The following is a 13,312-nucleotide window of genomic DNA, read 5'->3' as shown; positions in this document are numbered from 1 at the left end:
GAGTGTTATTGAAGGATAACCATCAAACTGCTAAACAAATCTCAATGAGATGTAGGTCGGAAGGAGGCTGTTGCGCCTTCTTCACAACAGCGGTCTGTGTGGGTGGACCATTTAATTTTGTTATGATGTGTACGCCGAGAACAGATATATCACCCAGTCTGTCAGACAGCACCAGGAGCAGAAGACATCACATCAACCCAGTCTGGTCACAGACAGCACCCAGGAGCAGAGAGACATCACATCAACCCAGTCTGTCACAGAGCACCAGGAGGACGAGACTCAACATCAAACCCAGTCTGTCACAGACAGCACCAGGAGCAGAGGACATCACATCAACCCAGTCTGTCACAGACAGCACCAGGAGCAGAGACATCACATCAACCCAGTCTGTCACAGACAGCACCAGGAGGCAGAGACATCACATCAACCCAGTCTGTCACAGACAGCACCAGGAGCAGAGACATCACATCAACCCAGTCTGTCACAGACAGCACAGGGAGCAGAGACATCACATCAACCCAGTCTGTCAGACAGCACCAGGAGCAGAGACATCACATCAACCCAGTCTGTCAGACAGCACCAGGAGCAGAGACATCACATCAACCCAGTCTGTCCAGACAGCACCAGGAGCAGAGACATCACATCACCCAGTCTGTCACAGACATACCAGGAGCAGAGACATACATCAACCCAGTCTGCTCACAGACAACCAGGAGCAGAGAATCACATCAATCCAGTCTGTCACAGACAGCACCAGGAGCATAGACAGCACATTAACCAGTCTGTCACAAGCACAGGAGCAGAGACATCACATCAACCCAGTCTGTCACAGGACAGTACCGGAGCAGAGACATCACATTAACCCAGTCTGTCACAGAGCACCAGGAGCAGAGACAAAACATCTCCAGTTAGATGAGAATAATAGCAAGGGTGTCAGAGAGTATGGCAGCTCTATTCCTCTGTCACCTTCTCTTCTCAGCTCAGAGTGTTGGTGACCCATCAATAGGACTCGGGATCCTCAATCAATCCCTATTCATCTTATAAGAATTTTTTGAAGATAAATACACAACCAGAGGATGAGAGGACGAGAGTACTAATGGTCAATAGGGAATGTCAATGTAAATAGTTGGTCTTGGTCAAACATCTGTAGAATATGTGGAATGTCAGTCCTGGACTCAGCGCTACGTGGCCACGTTTTCATTGGTTGTGTACATTGAGTCTGGAGCAAGATACTTGTTCTTTGGCCATTGGCCCAGTTGTACTGCAAGGACATCTGATTGGTCATCCCCAGGCTAGGGTGGGGGGTTATAAATGGCATCCTGTTCTTTTTTCTGTGGAGAAAAGCTGAGGACAGGGGAGACTGGACATTACTCCCAGCATAACATCTATGATTTGTCCTTCTCAAATAAACCTATTTTCTCCCTCTGATTTGCTTTGGAGTTTGTGTTATTGAAGAATAACATCAACTGCTAACAATCTCAATGAGATGTGAGTCTGAGGAAGGTTCATCATTACTACTGTGTACTGATAGAGATAACCCAGTGAGCAAAAATGTGTCAAAAAGATGGTTTGGTTGTTCAACCAAAATAGTTATTTCCAATGTCTTTCGACATCTTTTCAACGTCTTGTGCTCATTGGGAAAGCAAGGTCTGAGATGGGTCTGAGACAGAGAGATACAGCTATGCAACAAGACTTGTCTTTTGGACTGTGAGTCAAAGGAACAGATAAGGATGTGAAATTGGTATTCTGAAGAGATATATTCATGACTCAAGGCTTGTGAAGTCTATCCTGATAAATACCGGATGTTCTATGGAATTTTTAAGACGGTGAAGGAAAGGAATTGATGCAGAATTAATTTGACGTATGAAGGTTTACAATATCTACACAGATGGAGATCCATATCTGAGGACTGTGGAGGAAAGGAATGGACATTAATGAGCATTTGATTTTGTGAAGAGATATGTGAAGAGATATGTTTATGTCTCAAGGCTCACAAAGTCTATCTTGATAAAGATACACTACATGACCAAACTATGTGGACACATGCTCGTCGAACATCTCATTCCAGAATCATGGGATAATATGGAGTTGGTCCCCACTTTGCTGCTATAACAGCCCCTCTTCTGAAGACTCCACTAGATGTTGGAACATTGCTCGGGGATTTGCTTCCATTCAGCCACGAGCAATTATGAGGTCGGGCAGTGATGTTGGGCAATTAGGCCTGGCTCGCAGTCGGTGTTCCAATTAATCCCAAAGTGTGTGATGGGGTTGAGGTCAGGGCTCTGTGCAGGCTAGTCAAGTTCTTGTGCTGACATTGCTTCCAGACACAGTTTGAAACTCGGGAGTGAGTGTTGCAACCGAGGAAAGACGTTTTTTACGCGACTTCAGCACTCGTCGGTCCCGTTCTGTGAGTTTGTGTGGCCTTCCACTTTGCGGCTGAGCCATTGTTGCTCCTAGACGTTTCCAATTCACAATAACAGCACTTAAAGTTGACAAGGGCAGCTCTATCAGGCAGACATTTGATGAACTGACTTGTTCGAAAGGTGGCATCCCTTGACGGTGCCACGTTGAAAGTCACTGACCTCTTCAGTTAGGCCATTCTACTGCCAATGTTTGTCTATGGAGATTGCATGCTGTGTGCTTGTTTTATACACCTGGCAGCAACAGTGTGGCTGAAATAACCAATTCACTAATTTGAAGGGGTGTCCACATACGTTTGTATACACTACACCACGTATTCCCAAACTGCAGTACGCGCAATGCCGTCGGGGGTACGCCAAATAAAATGTAATTCACATTTAAAAACAAAACATTATATATTTTCCAACGGGGCTATACATTTGGGTGAGTTTTTTCTCTCGGCCGAGTAGCCTCGTTCACTGCCAAAAATAAAATGAAAACCATCTTGTGTTCAGTGGAAATAACAACACAATGTCAAATTCAGGTAGCCTAGTCAATAATTAACACCCAAAACACAATTAACTGTTACTCTCTCGTGGGAAACCTTCACTCTTGCGCAGACATTTATAAATTAAACATGACAATTTGAAAAATAAACCACGGGAGTTTTTTTTGCAAGAATAAATACGACTTTTCTGTAGTAGTAAGACGTATAAAAGCAACAGATACCATTAATAAGAAGGGGCTAGAAGCTTCTTAATAGGTGAGCTACCAAGTGGCTAGGACAGGCAAGCCCCATACTATTGTGGATGACTTTAATTCTTCCTGCTGCCGTGGATATGGCTGGGACAAAGATGGGGAAAAAGACCCAAAAAACTATACAGACAATGCCTTCATCAAACAAACACTGTTTCACGACGCATCAGTGAAGATGTTTTGAAACAATTACTGCTTCTTATACAAGTCAGTGAACTATATGCGTTACAGCTGGATGAGTCAACAGATGTGACGGGCCTGGCACAGCTCCTGGTATATGCCCAGCTTACATTTCTGGGGGTCAATTAAGAAGACATCCTATTCTGCAAACCACTGGAAACCAGAACAACATGAGAGGATATTGTTATTGTACTGGACAGCTTTGTGACATCAAATGGACTTTGGTGGTCAAGAGTGTGTTGGGTATCTGTACTGATGGCAAAAGCCATGACAGGGAGACATAGTGGAGTGGTAACGCGTGCAAGCAGTTGCTCCCGACGCCACTTGGATACACTGCAGCATCTACCGGGAGCTCCTGCTGCCAAGGGAATGCCTGACAGCTTGAAAGACATTTTGGACACTACAGTGAAAATGGTTAACTTTGTTAAAGCAAGGCCCCCGAACTCGTATATTTTCTGCATTATGCAATGATATGGGCAGCGACCATGTAACACTTTTACAACATACAGAAGTACGCTGGTTATCAAGGGCAAAGTATGACACATTTTTTTGAATTGAGAGACAAGCTTAAAGTTTTTCTTACTTTAACCATAATTTTCACTTGTCTGACCGCTTGCATGATGACGAGTTTCTCACACGACTGGCTATCTGGGTGATCTTTTTTCTCGCCTGAATGATCTGAATCTAGTATACAGGACTCTCCGAAATATATTCAATGTGTGGGACAAAAATTAAGGCTATTATTAAAAAGTTGAACTCTTCACTTCATAATTAACAAGACTACACACAGGTCTTTCCATCATTGTATGATTTTTTTTTGTGCAAATTAACTCAAGCTTAAGGACAATGTCAAATGTGATTTAGCAAAGCACCGTGGTGAGGGAGTGCGCAATTACGCAGGTACTTTCCCGAAACGGACGACACAAACAACTGGATTCGTATCCCTTTCATGCCCTGCCTCCAGTCCACTTACCGATGTCTGAACAAGAGAGCCTCATCGAAAATACAAAAAGCAGTTCTGTGAAAATTGAATTTAATCAGAAGCCACTGCAAGATTTCTGGATAGGGCTGCACTCAGAGTTTCTGCCTTGGCAATTCGCGCTGTTAAGACACTGATGCCCTTTGCAACCACATACCTATGTGAAAGTGGATTCTCGGCCCTCACTAGCATGAAAACTAAATACAGGCACAGACTGGTGTGTTGGGAAATGATTTAAGACTGAGACTCTCCATCCTTTCAAGCACACCCTTCTCCTTAACCTGTGGTGAGTTATTCACCATTTTTGATGAACAAAATAGGTTTTATATGTAAGATGGCTAAAATAAGAGCAAAACTATTGATTATATATTATATTATTATTTGTTGCCTGGTCCTATAAGAGCTCTTTCACTTCCCACGGCCACGAGGTTGTGACAAAAAACTCATTCTTATGTTTAATAAATGTATTGTATAGTGTGTGTGTGGGCAGCTTACAATGATGGCAAAAAACAACATTTAAGAGTACGTGACCCTGGTGCTAGAGGGTACACAGCTGGAGGTTGAAGTTTGATGGGTACGGACTTTAAAAGTTTGGGAACCACTGTACTAGCTGATAGAAGATAGGTAAATTACCAATCCAACAGTTTGAAAATAGCAGAGCACTGGCTTTAACGGGTCGGAATTGCCAAGAACGTGCGTTTGACACTGGTGCCGCCTTAATGCCAGCCGGAATTAGAGCCCTGAAGATCATGTATGTCATGTTCTTTAACTCTGAGGATATCTGTSTTTCCAGGCTCCCAGACCCCAAAGCATCAGAGCCCAGCTACTGCCAGACCAGCTAAGGGCAAGGCTCTAGTGCAGAGCACCTCTGGAGGAAAAGCCACAGTGGGCGAGAGCTCTGGGTCTGACAGCTCAGAGGTCTCTGAAGACTCAGAGAGTGAGGAGACACCACCACAGGTGAGGAATCACACTGGTCAGTTCAGAGGTTAACACTGATAGAAGGTCATGATGTCAAAGTGAGATATTCTTCCTGTTAATGATGGTGATCTGTTCCTCTCCCCCACTGTTTAAAGAAAATCCCTGTGACACCCAAAGCCAATCATGTTCCAGCTGCAAAGGTCAAGGCCAGGTCAGCGGTCACTCMATTGACCCTGAACAAGAAACCAGCAGAGAGCTCAGACAGTGACAGCAGCTCAGGGAGTGAAGATGAGAGCCAGAGTCTGCTTCCACAGGTGAAATATGAGGGGGATGGAGATACAGATGTTTCAAGTCTTAATGTCACATGCACAAGTACAGGGAAATGCCTTTTGTTTGGACACACCTACTCATTCAAGGGTTTTTCTTTATTTTTACTATTTTCTACATTATAGAATAATCGTGAAGACATCAAAACTATGAAATAACACATATGGAATCATGTATTAACTAAAAAAGTGTTAAACAAATCAAAATATATTTTAGATTCTTCGAAGTAGCCACCCTTTGCCTTGATGACAGCTTTGCACACTCTGCTTGCTTTGGGACTGTGCGTGTGTGTTTGGACCATTTTAAGTCTTTAGTGATTTGGACACCGAGGAACTTGAAGCTGTCTACCTGCTCCACTGCCCCCAGGTGAGTGAGGGCAGTGTGGAGAGCAATTGAAATTGCGTCATCTATGGACCTGTTGGGGAGGTATGCATATTGCAGTGGGTCTAAGGTGGCTGGGATGGTGGAGTAGATATATGCCATAACCAGCCTCTCAAAGCACTTCATGATTACAGAAGTGAGTGCTACAGGGTGGTAGTCATTGTGGCATGAAGCCTTAGAGTTCTTAGGAACAGGGATGATTGCGGTCATCTTAAAACATGTGGGGATAACAAGAGTTCTTGTCGGTTGTGTAACGGTCGTTCTCCTCCTCGTCTGAGGAGGAGCAAGGATCGGACCAATATGCAGCGTAGGTTGAATCCATAATGATTTATTTAAAGACGAACACGAAGCACACTTGAACAACTACAAAATAACAAACGACGTAAACAGACCTGAACATGAGAACTTACAGACAACGAAGAACGCACGAACAGGAACAAACGAAAACAGTCCCGTGTGGCACAAACACTGACACAGGAACAAATGAACGAACGAACCGAAACAGTACCGTGAGGTGAACAAACACAGTCACAGCAAACAATCACCCACAAACAAACAGTGTGAACAGCCTACCTTAATATGGTTCTCAATCAGAGGAAACGTAAATCACCTGCCCCTAATTGAGAACCATATCAGGCTAATACATTGAACCCAACATAGAAACACATAACATAGAATGCCCACCCCAACTCACGTCCTGACCATACTAAACAAATACAAAAACAAGGGATAACAGGTCAGGAACGTGACAGGTTGTAAGAAATAATAGAGGATACATCACATGAAAGTAGACAAAAAATAGACTGCAAAATAATCACATGGATGGATGGAAGATTGATGCATTGATACATTGATGGACATTTGGGTTGAGTGCTCTGTCTTTGTAGCAGACATCCTCCCCGACAAGCAGACCTGTTTCTTTTTTTCTTTTCTTTTTTAATTAGTGGATTCTGCTATTTCAGCCACACCTGTTGCTGACCGGTGTATAAAATCAAGCACACAGCAATGCAATCTCCATAGACAAACAGGGAAGGCCCTTTCCTGTTTTAGCATGACAAGGCCTTGTGCACAAAGCTAGGTCCATACAGATGGTTTGTTGARATCGTTGTGGAAGAACTTGACTGGCCTGAACAGAACCCTGACCTTAACCCCATCGAACACTTTTGGGATAAATTGTAACGCCGGCCTAATTGCCCAACATCAGTGCCTGACCTCACTAATGCTCTTGGCTGAATGGAAGCAAGAACCTGCAGTAATGTTCCAACATCTAGTGGAAACCTTCCAAGAAGAGTGGAGGCTGTTATAGCAGCAAAGGGGGGACCAACTCCATATTAATGCCCATGATTTTGGAATGAGATGTTTGACGAGCATGTGTCCACATACTTTTGGTCATGTAGTGTACAGTGCCTTCGGAAAGTATTCAGACCCCTTGACTTTTTCCACATTTTGTTACGTTACAGCCTTATGATAAAATGTATTAAATAGTTTTTTCCCTCATCAATCTACACATAATACCCCATTATGACAAAGCAAAAAGAGGTATAGACATTTTAGCAAATTTATTACAAATAAAAAACTGAAATATCACATTTACATAAGTATTCAGACCCTTTACTCAGTACTTTGTTGAAGCACCTTTGGCAGCGATTAAATCATTGAGTCTTCTTGGGTATGACGCAACAAGCTTGGCACACCTGTATTTGGGGATTTTCTCCCATTCTTCTCTGCAGATCCTCTCAAGCTCTGTCAGGCTGGATGGGGAGCGAAGCTGCACAGCTATTTTCAGGTCTCTCCATAGATATTCGATCGGGTTCAAGTCCAGGTTCTGGCTGGGTCACTCAAGGACATTCAGAGACTTGTCCCGAAGCCACTCCTGCGTTTTCTTGGATGTGTGCTTAGGGTCGTTGTCCTGTTGGAAGGTGAACCTTCGACCCCAGTCTGAGGTCCTGAGCGCTCTGGAGCAGTACATCAAGGATCTCTCTGTACTTTGCACAGTTCATCTTTGCCTCGATCCAGACTAGTCTCCCAGTCCCTGCTGCTGAAAAACATCCCCACAGCATGATGCTGCCACCACCATGCTTCACCGTAGGGATAGTGCCAGGTTTCCTCCAGACATGATGTTTGGCATTCAGGCCAAAGAGTTCAATCTTGGTTTCAAAAGACCATAGAATCTTGTTTCTCAAGATCTGAGAGTCTTTAGGTGCCTTTTGGCAAACTCCAAGTGGGCTTTCATGTGCCTTTTACTGAGGAGTGGCTTCTGTCTGGCCACTCTACCATAAAGGCCTAATTAGTGGAGTGCTGTAGAGATGGTTGTCCTTCTGTAAGTTTATCCCATCTCCACAGAGGAACTCTGGAGCTCTGTCAGAGTGACCATTGGGTTCTTGGTCACCTCCCTGTCTAAGGCCCTTCTCCCACGATTGCTCGGTTTGGCCGGGCGGCCAGCTCTAGGAAGAGCCTTGGTGGTTCCAAACTTCTCTCATTTAAGAATGATGGAGGCCACTGTGTTCTTGGGGACCTTCAATGCTACAGACATTGTTTAGTACCCTTCCCCAGATCTGTGCCTTGACACAATCCTGTCTTGGAGCTCTACAGACAATTCTCTCAACTTCATGGCWTGGTTTTTGCTCTGACATGCACTGTCAACTGAGGGACCTTATATAGACAGGTGTGTGCCATTCCAAATCATGTCCAATCAATTTAATTTACCACATGTAGACTCCAATAAAGTTGTAGAWACATCTCAAGGATGATCAATGGAAACAGGATGCACCTGAGCTCAATTTTGGGTCTCATAGCAAATGGTSTGAATACTTGTAAATAAGGTATTTCTGTTTGTTTGTAATACATTTGTAAAMATTTCGAAAGAAAAATGTTTTCGCTTTGTCGTTATGGTGTATTGTGTGTAGATTGCTGAGATTTTTATTTATTTAATCCATTTTACAGAAGGCTGTTGCGTAACAAAATGTGGAAAAAGTCAAGGGGTTTGAATACTTTCTGAGGGCACTGTATATCCCTGTGTAGTGCGAAATAATCTTCATAATTAGTTTTCTTAACACATTTCTTCACTGTTGTATCTGTCTTTACACTGATTCAGACAACAGCTGCCACAACTAAAGCTACACCAGTGAAGCAACCAAAACCAAGTTCAACAGCCAAGACAAAAGCCACTCCTGCTACCCCAGCTAAACCAGTGGTTGCTGCTACTCCAAGCAAGGCACCATCTAGTAAGGATTCCAGTGATTCCAAACAAACTGCATGTGGCCCTGTGTGTGTTCTGCATTGATGGTGGTGTAAGTTCATGTAGGTTTGTCTCTTTCCCTTGTATGTAGCTGCCCCAGCCACACCAAAAAGAAAGAAGGTGACCACAAAAGACAAGAAAGCAACAGCAACAAAGAAAGCACAGGTACAGATAACTCTCTAAGTTGACTTTTCTCATCTGTACATGCACATGGTGAACCACATACTGTTAGCTAGATAACTGCCCCTAACTGACTTATTCTTACTAACCCTGGTTTCAGGCCTCAGCTTCATCAGCCAAGAGGAAGAGATGTGAAGAGAAACCAGGGGACATGCCCGCTAAGGACAAGAGGAAGAAGCCCTCCCCTCCACAGGCGGAGACTGTCATGGTCGCCATGCCTCAGACCCCTCCTGTTCCTCCTACTGGGGGAGACGAGTCTGACTCAGATTCTGACACCGAACTGGATGTGGAGAAGTGGAAGAAACTGGCACGGGAACTGTCAGGTGAGAGAGAGGGGAAAGAGAGGGGAGGGAGAGTTTGGGAGGAGGGGAGGAGCAGAGGGGAGAGAGAGGAGAGAGAGGGGGAGGGAGAGACAAGAAGAGAGCAGGAGGAAGATGAGAGGATGGAGAGGGTTGTGAGTCAGAGAGTGGGTGAAGGATTTAAAATCATAACAGCCATAAGACAGACTGCATCACCCTTTAATAACTTCATCATGTCAATATAAACAGAACTGTATTATGTATTTTACATAAAGTACAGTAGGTGTTGACAGTTCATCTGCATGATGTATTTTACATAAAGTATAGGAGATGTTCATAGTAGGTCTATGTTAGCCATGTTGTTTATTTACTGTCGACCTACCTCTCTGTCCACAGACACTGATATTGCCAAAATAGACGCCATCACTGCACTGAATGCTCCACCTGCTCCCACCTCACCTGCCTCAGCAGCAAAGAAAACAAGAGCACCGAGGAAGCCCAGGGCCAAATCTGCAACGAAAACACCAAAACCCAAGGCTGAMGCTGCAGTGAAAAAGGCTGGTCATGCTAAAAAGTTCAAAGCTACAACTGAAAAAAAAGYCATGGCTGAGGAGAATGGGAAGACCAAGACACCAGCAAAAGACAGTAAAGCCAAGTCTAGTCAAGTGAAGAAGACAGCACCTCCCTCCCCATCCCCTGAACGCCAAGCAGAGGAGATCAACAATAATACAGCTGACCTAATAGCTTTAGCAGACAAACAGCCACCCTCCATGCTCTCTACCACAACACTTAATGGAAAACAGACAGCCAAGAAAGGAAAGAGGAAAAATGGGAACATTAGTAAGGCTAAAGCAGATAAGAATCTACCAGAACCCAAGAAGAAGAAAAAGAAAAAGGAGATTGTAGAGGAGAAGACGGAACCAGAGAAGAAGAAAAAGGAGAAGAMGACTAAGGAGAATGGGGCAGAAAAAGAGAAGGAAAGAAAGAAGAAACAGGAGAAGATGAGCAGGGACAATGAGACTGAGAAGAAACAGGAGAAGATGAGCAGGGACAATGAGACTGAGAAGAAACAGGAGAAGATGAGCAGGGACAATGAGACTGAGAAGAAACGGGAAAAAGACAAGAACAAGACTAAAGGGAATGGCGTTAAAACTGACCCACTACCTCCATCCACCACAGGAACGCCTGATCCTCCAACAGAGAAGAAGAAAAGTGAGTGACTCTTTCTCTAAAATCCTTGTCTCAGACAACAAAATAACTTTACACTGAAGAGTGTCTGTTTAATGTGTGTTAAACTCTCTACAGAGAAGAACAAGCTGAAACTCTCAGTGGAGATTGCAGTGCCTGAGACTCCGGTCACCCCTGTACAGGCATCCACAAAGACCCCTCCTAGAAAGGTAAGGAAGCGATCATCCTCATCTTTACCAAGGTGTAGAAGTAGTAGCAAGACAGACACACATGCTCTTTCTTGTCGTTGAATTCCAGCATGTTTATACTGCTCACTGCATGCCTTAGTCCTCAGACCTATAACTGTTGCAATATACAGAGCCTTAAATGTTTTTGTTTTTGTTCTCCTCAGAAAAATAAATCATCTAAGAGTAAGTCAGGCCTTTAGAGATGAAGGTCACCTACAATGGGGCTGTGTCAAGTATGGACCTGGACCCAGGATTCTACCTAAATGGTAGTAGAGCAATAATGGTAAAGACTGTCTGTCCACACAATGGTCTCCCTAGACCAAATCAACTGGGCCCAGTTTTTCAAAAGTTATCTATCTGGATTTCGCCTATCGGAGAGGTTGAAATGCATAGAAATAAAATGAATAGAACAGAAGTCCCCATTCAAGKMAATKATTTGTCTGTACTATTCATTCTATTTCTATGCATTTAATTGTATCCGATAGGCGAAATCCAGATAGATAACTTTAGAAAAACCGGGCCCTGGGGACTTGTTAGATTTTTTTTACAACATTGTATACTGTATTAAATTRACACTTTTCCTGTTGGTACATTTTATTGAAGTTAAAACATTGTTTTTATTAGTTTATCCCCCCCAAAAAATGATTGTACAGTTTGCTGTTTTGCATACTATGTGATGTGCTGCAGCTATCTATGTTACTGTACATTTTAATTATGACGTTTCCTTGCATGTTTGTGTGATAGTGAAAAACAGAACGTTTTAAGGAAATGTCAAGTTACTATAGCATTAGCCCATTCATAGCCGCTAACTACCTTTAGCGCCTATTGATGATAGTATCTTCTGACCGGGGAGTTTTGTTAAGAGCCCCGACGCTCTTTCTGAACGGGAACATGCATTGCTTGCGGTACGAATTTTGAAACATAAGGAACGTACACTACCGTTCAAAAGTTTTGGGTCACTTAGAAATGTCCTTGTTTTTGAAGGAAAAGCACATTTTTTGTGTAGAAACGGCTATTTTTTTAATGGAATATCTACATAGGCGTACAGAGGCCCATTATCAGCAACCATCACTCCTGTGTTCCAATGGCAYGTTGTGTTAGCTAATTCAAGTTTATCACTTTAAAAGGCTAATTGATCATTAGAAAACCCTTTTACAATTATGTTAGCACAGCTGAAAACTGTTGTTCTGATTAAAGAAGCAATAAAACATTATTTTATTGCGTTCAAAAACAAGGACATTTCTAAGTGACCCCAAACTTTTGAACAGTAGCGTATATATTCATATCAGTGAGAAAAAAATATACTAAACACCTTTATAGGGTTAAGGTTCCCCACACAGCCATTTCTCCATGTTACAGTGCTTGTTTACGGAAAACAGACGGAAGACAGAGCAGACTACCTGTGCTAATTAGCTATTTGCGTCTCAGAACACCTGTGTGTAAACGGAAGGCAGACGCCACAAACGTGTTGTCACTGAAAAATACTGTCGGCTGTGTTAATACCGGTTAAAACAGTGTACAGTAAGTGTGTATTTTCCATTTGTGAAATTATTTTGATATGATATGAAAGTAGAGGGATTTATGTTTCTACAACCGTACCGCAATTGAGAATCGATTTCCGTTTAGATGCTGTTTTGGCTGCCAGAGCCAATTTGCCCTTTAAACAGAACACGTAAGGTCCTTGAACTATAAGGAGTAACGTTAGGCTACTTTGGTCCATTATTGGGCTAGGACAGCATCTGCTGCTGTATGTCTTACGTGGTGAATACATATAGCCGATCCTAAAGATCAAATTAACCTCAAAATACCAATGAAACCAAGGGGCCCTTGTTTTACCCTTACACCCTAGTGATGAATGCATAACTTAAATGGTAAGAGAATCATGAGGTTGAAAAATATTTTAAAGATATTAGGACTAAGAACATTTTTCGAAAAGTTTCATGGTCAGAAAGTATGTTACTTTTCTACTGTATTTTTAATGGAATTAAAAGTCATATTTTTCTACAGTTTGTTTTTAAGTGCATTTTGTTGCAGTAGGTTGGAGGCACTGGTGCCAATAGCTTTATCTTGAAGCACTCCTGAAGCACTTTACAGCTGGCCCACTTTATCACCATCATCTCGTACCTTGTCTAAAAACATTACTTTTGACTATTCTACCGACGAAGAAGATAATGTAATATTCATATGTGTAAACATACTGAATTATAATTGGATGCATTTTACCGCCATATCATACTGT

General features: G+C 42.9%; 1 protein-coding gene across 1 annotated transcript in view; it reads left to right on the top strand.

Moving 5' to 3' along the window:
* Nucleotides 1-13,079, top strand: part of LOC112069064 (nucleolar and coiled-body phosphoprotein 1) — a 25,078-nt gene extending 11,999 nt beyond the window's left edge. The window contains exons 5-12 of the mRNA XM_070438389.1: nucleotides 5,109-5,272; nucleotides 5,389-5,547; nucleotides 9,036-9,165; nucleotides 9,271-9,344; nucleotides 9,460-9,682; nucleotides 10,055-10,870; nucleotides 10,964-11,055; nucleotides 11,238-13,079. Of these exons, the coding sequence (XP_070294490.1) occupies nucleotides 5,109-5,272; nucleotides 5,389-5,547; nucleotides 9,036-9,165; nucleotides 9,271-9,344; nucleotides 9,460-9,682; nucleotides 10,055-10,870; nucleotides 10,964-11,055; nucleotides 11,238-11,273 (1,694 nt within the window). The 3' untranslated portion in view covers nucleotides 11,274-13,079. The remainder of the gene's footprint in view (nucleotides 1-5,108; nucleotides 5,273-5,388; nucleotides 5,548-9,035; nucleotides 9,166-9,270; nucleotides 9,345-9,459; nucleotides 9,683-10,054; nucleotides 10,871-10,963; nucleotides 11,056-11,237) is intronic.
* Nucleotides 13,080-13,312: the final 233 nt, after the last annotated feature.

This window comes from Salvelinus sp. IW2-2015, unplaced genomic scaffold, assembly GCF_002910315.2.
Source record: "Salvelinus sp. IW2-2015 unplaced genomic scaffold, ASM291031v2 Un_scaffold875, whole genome shotgun sequence".
In the NCBI taxonomy this organism is placed as follows: domain Eukaryota; kingdom Metazoa; phylum Chordata; class Actinopteri; order Salmoniformes; family Salmonidae; genus Salvelinus; species Salvelinus sp. IW2-2015.
The sequence above is the reverse complement of the archived record's forward strand: the minus strand, read 5'-3'. Positions and strand labels throughout refer to the sequence as shown.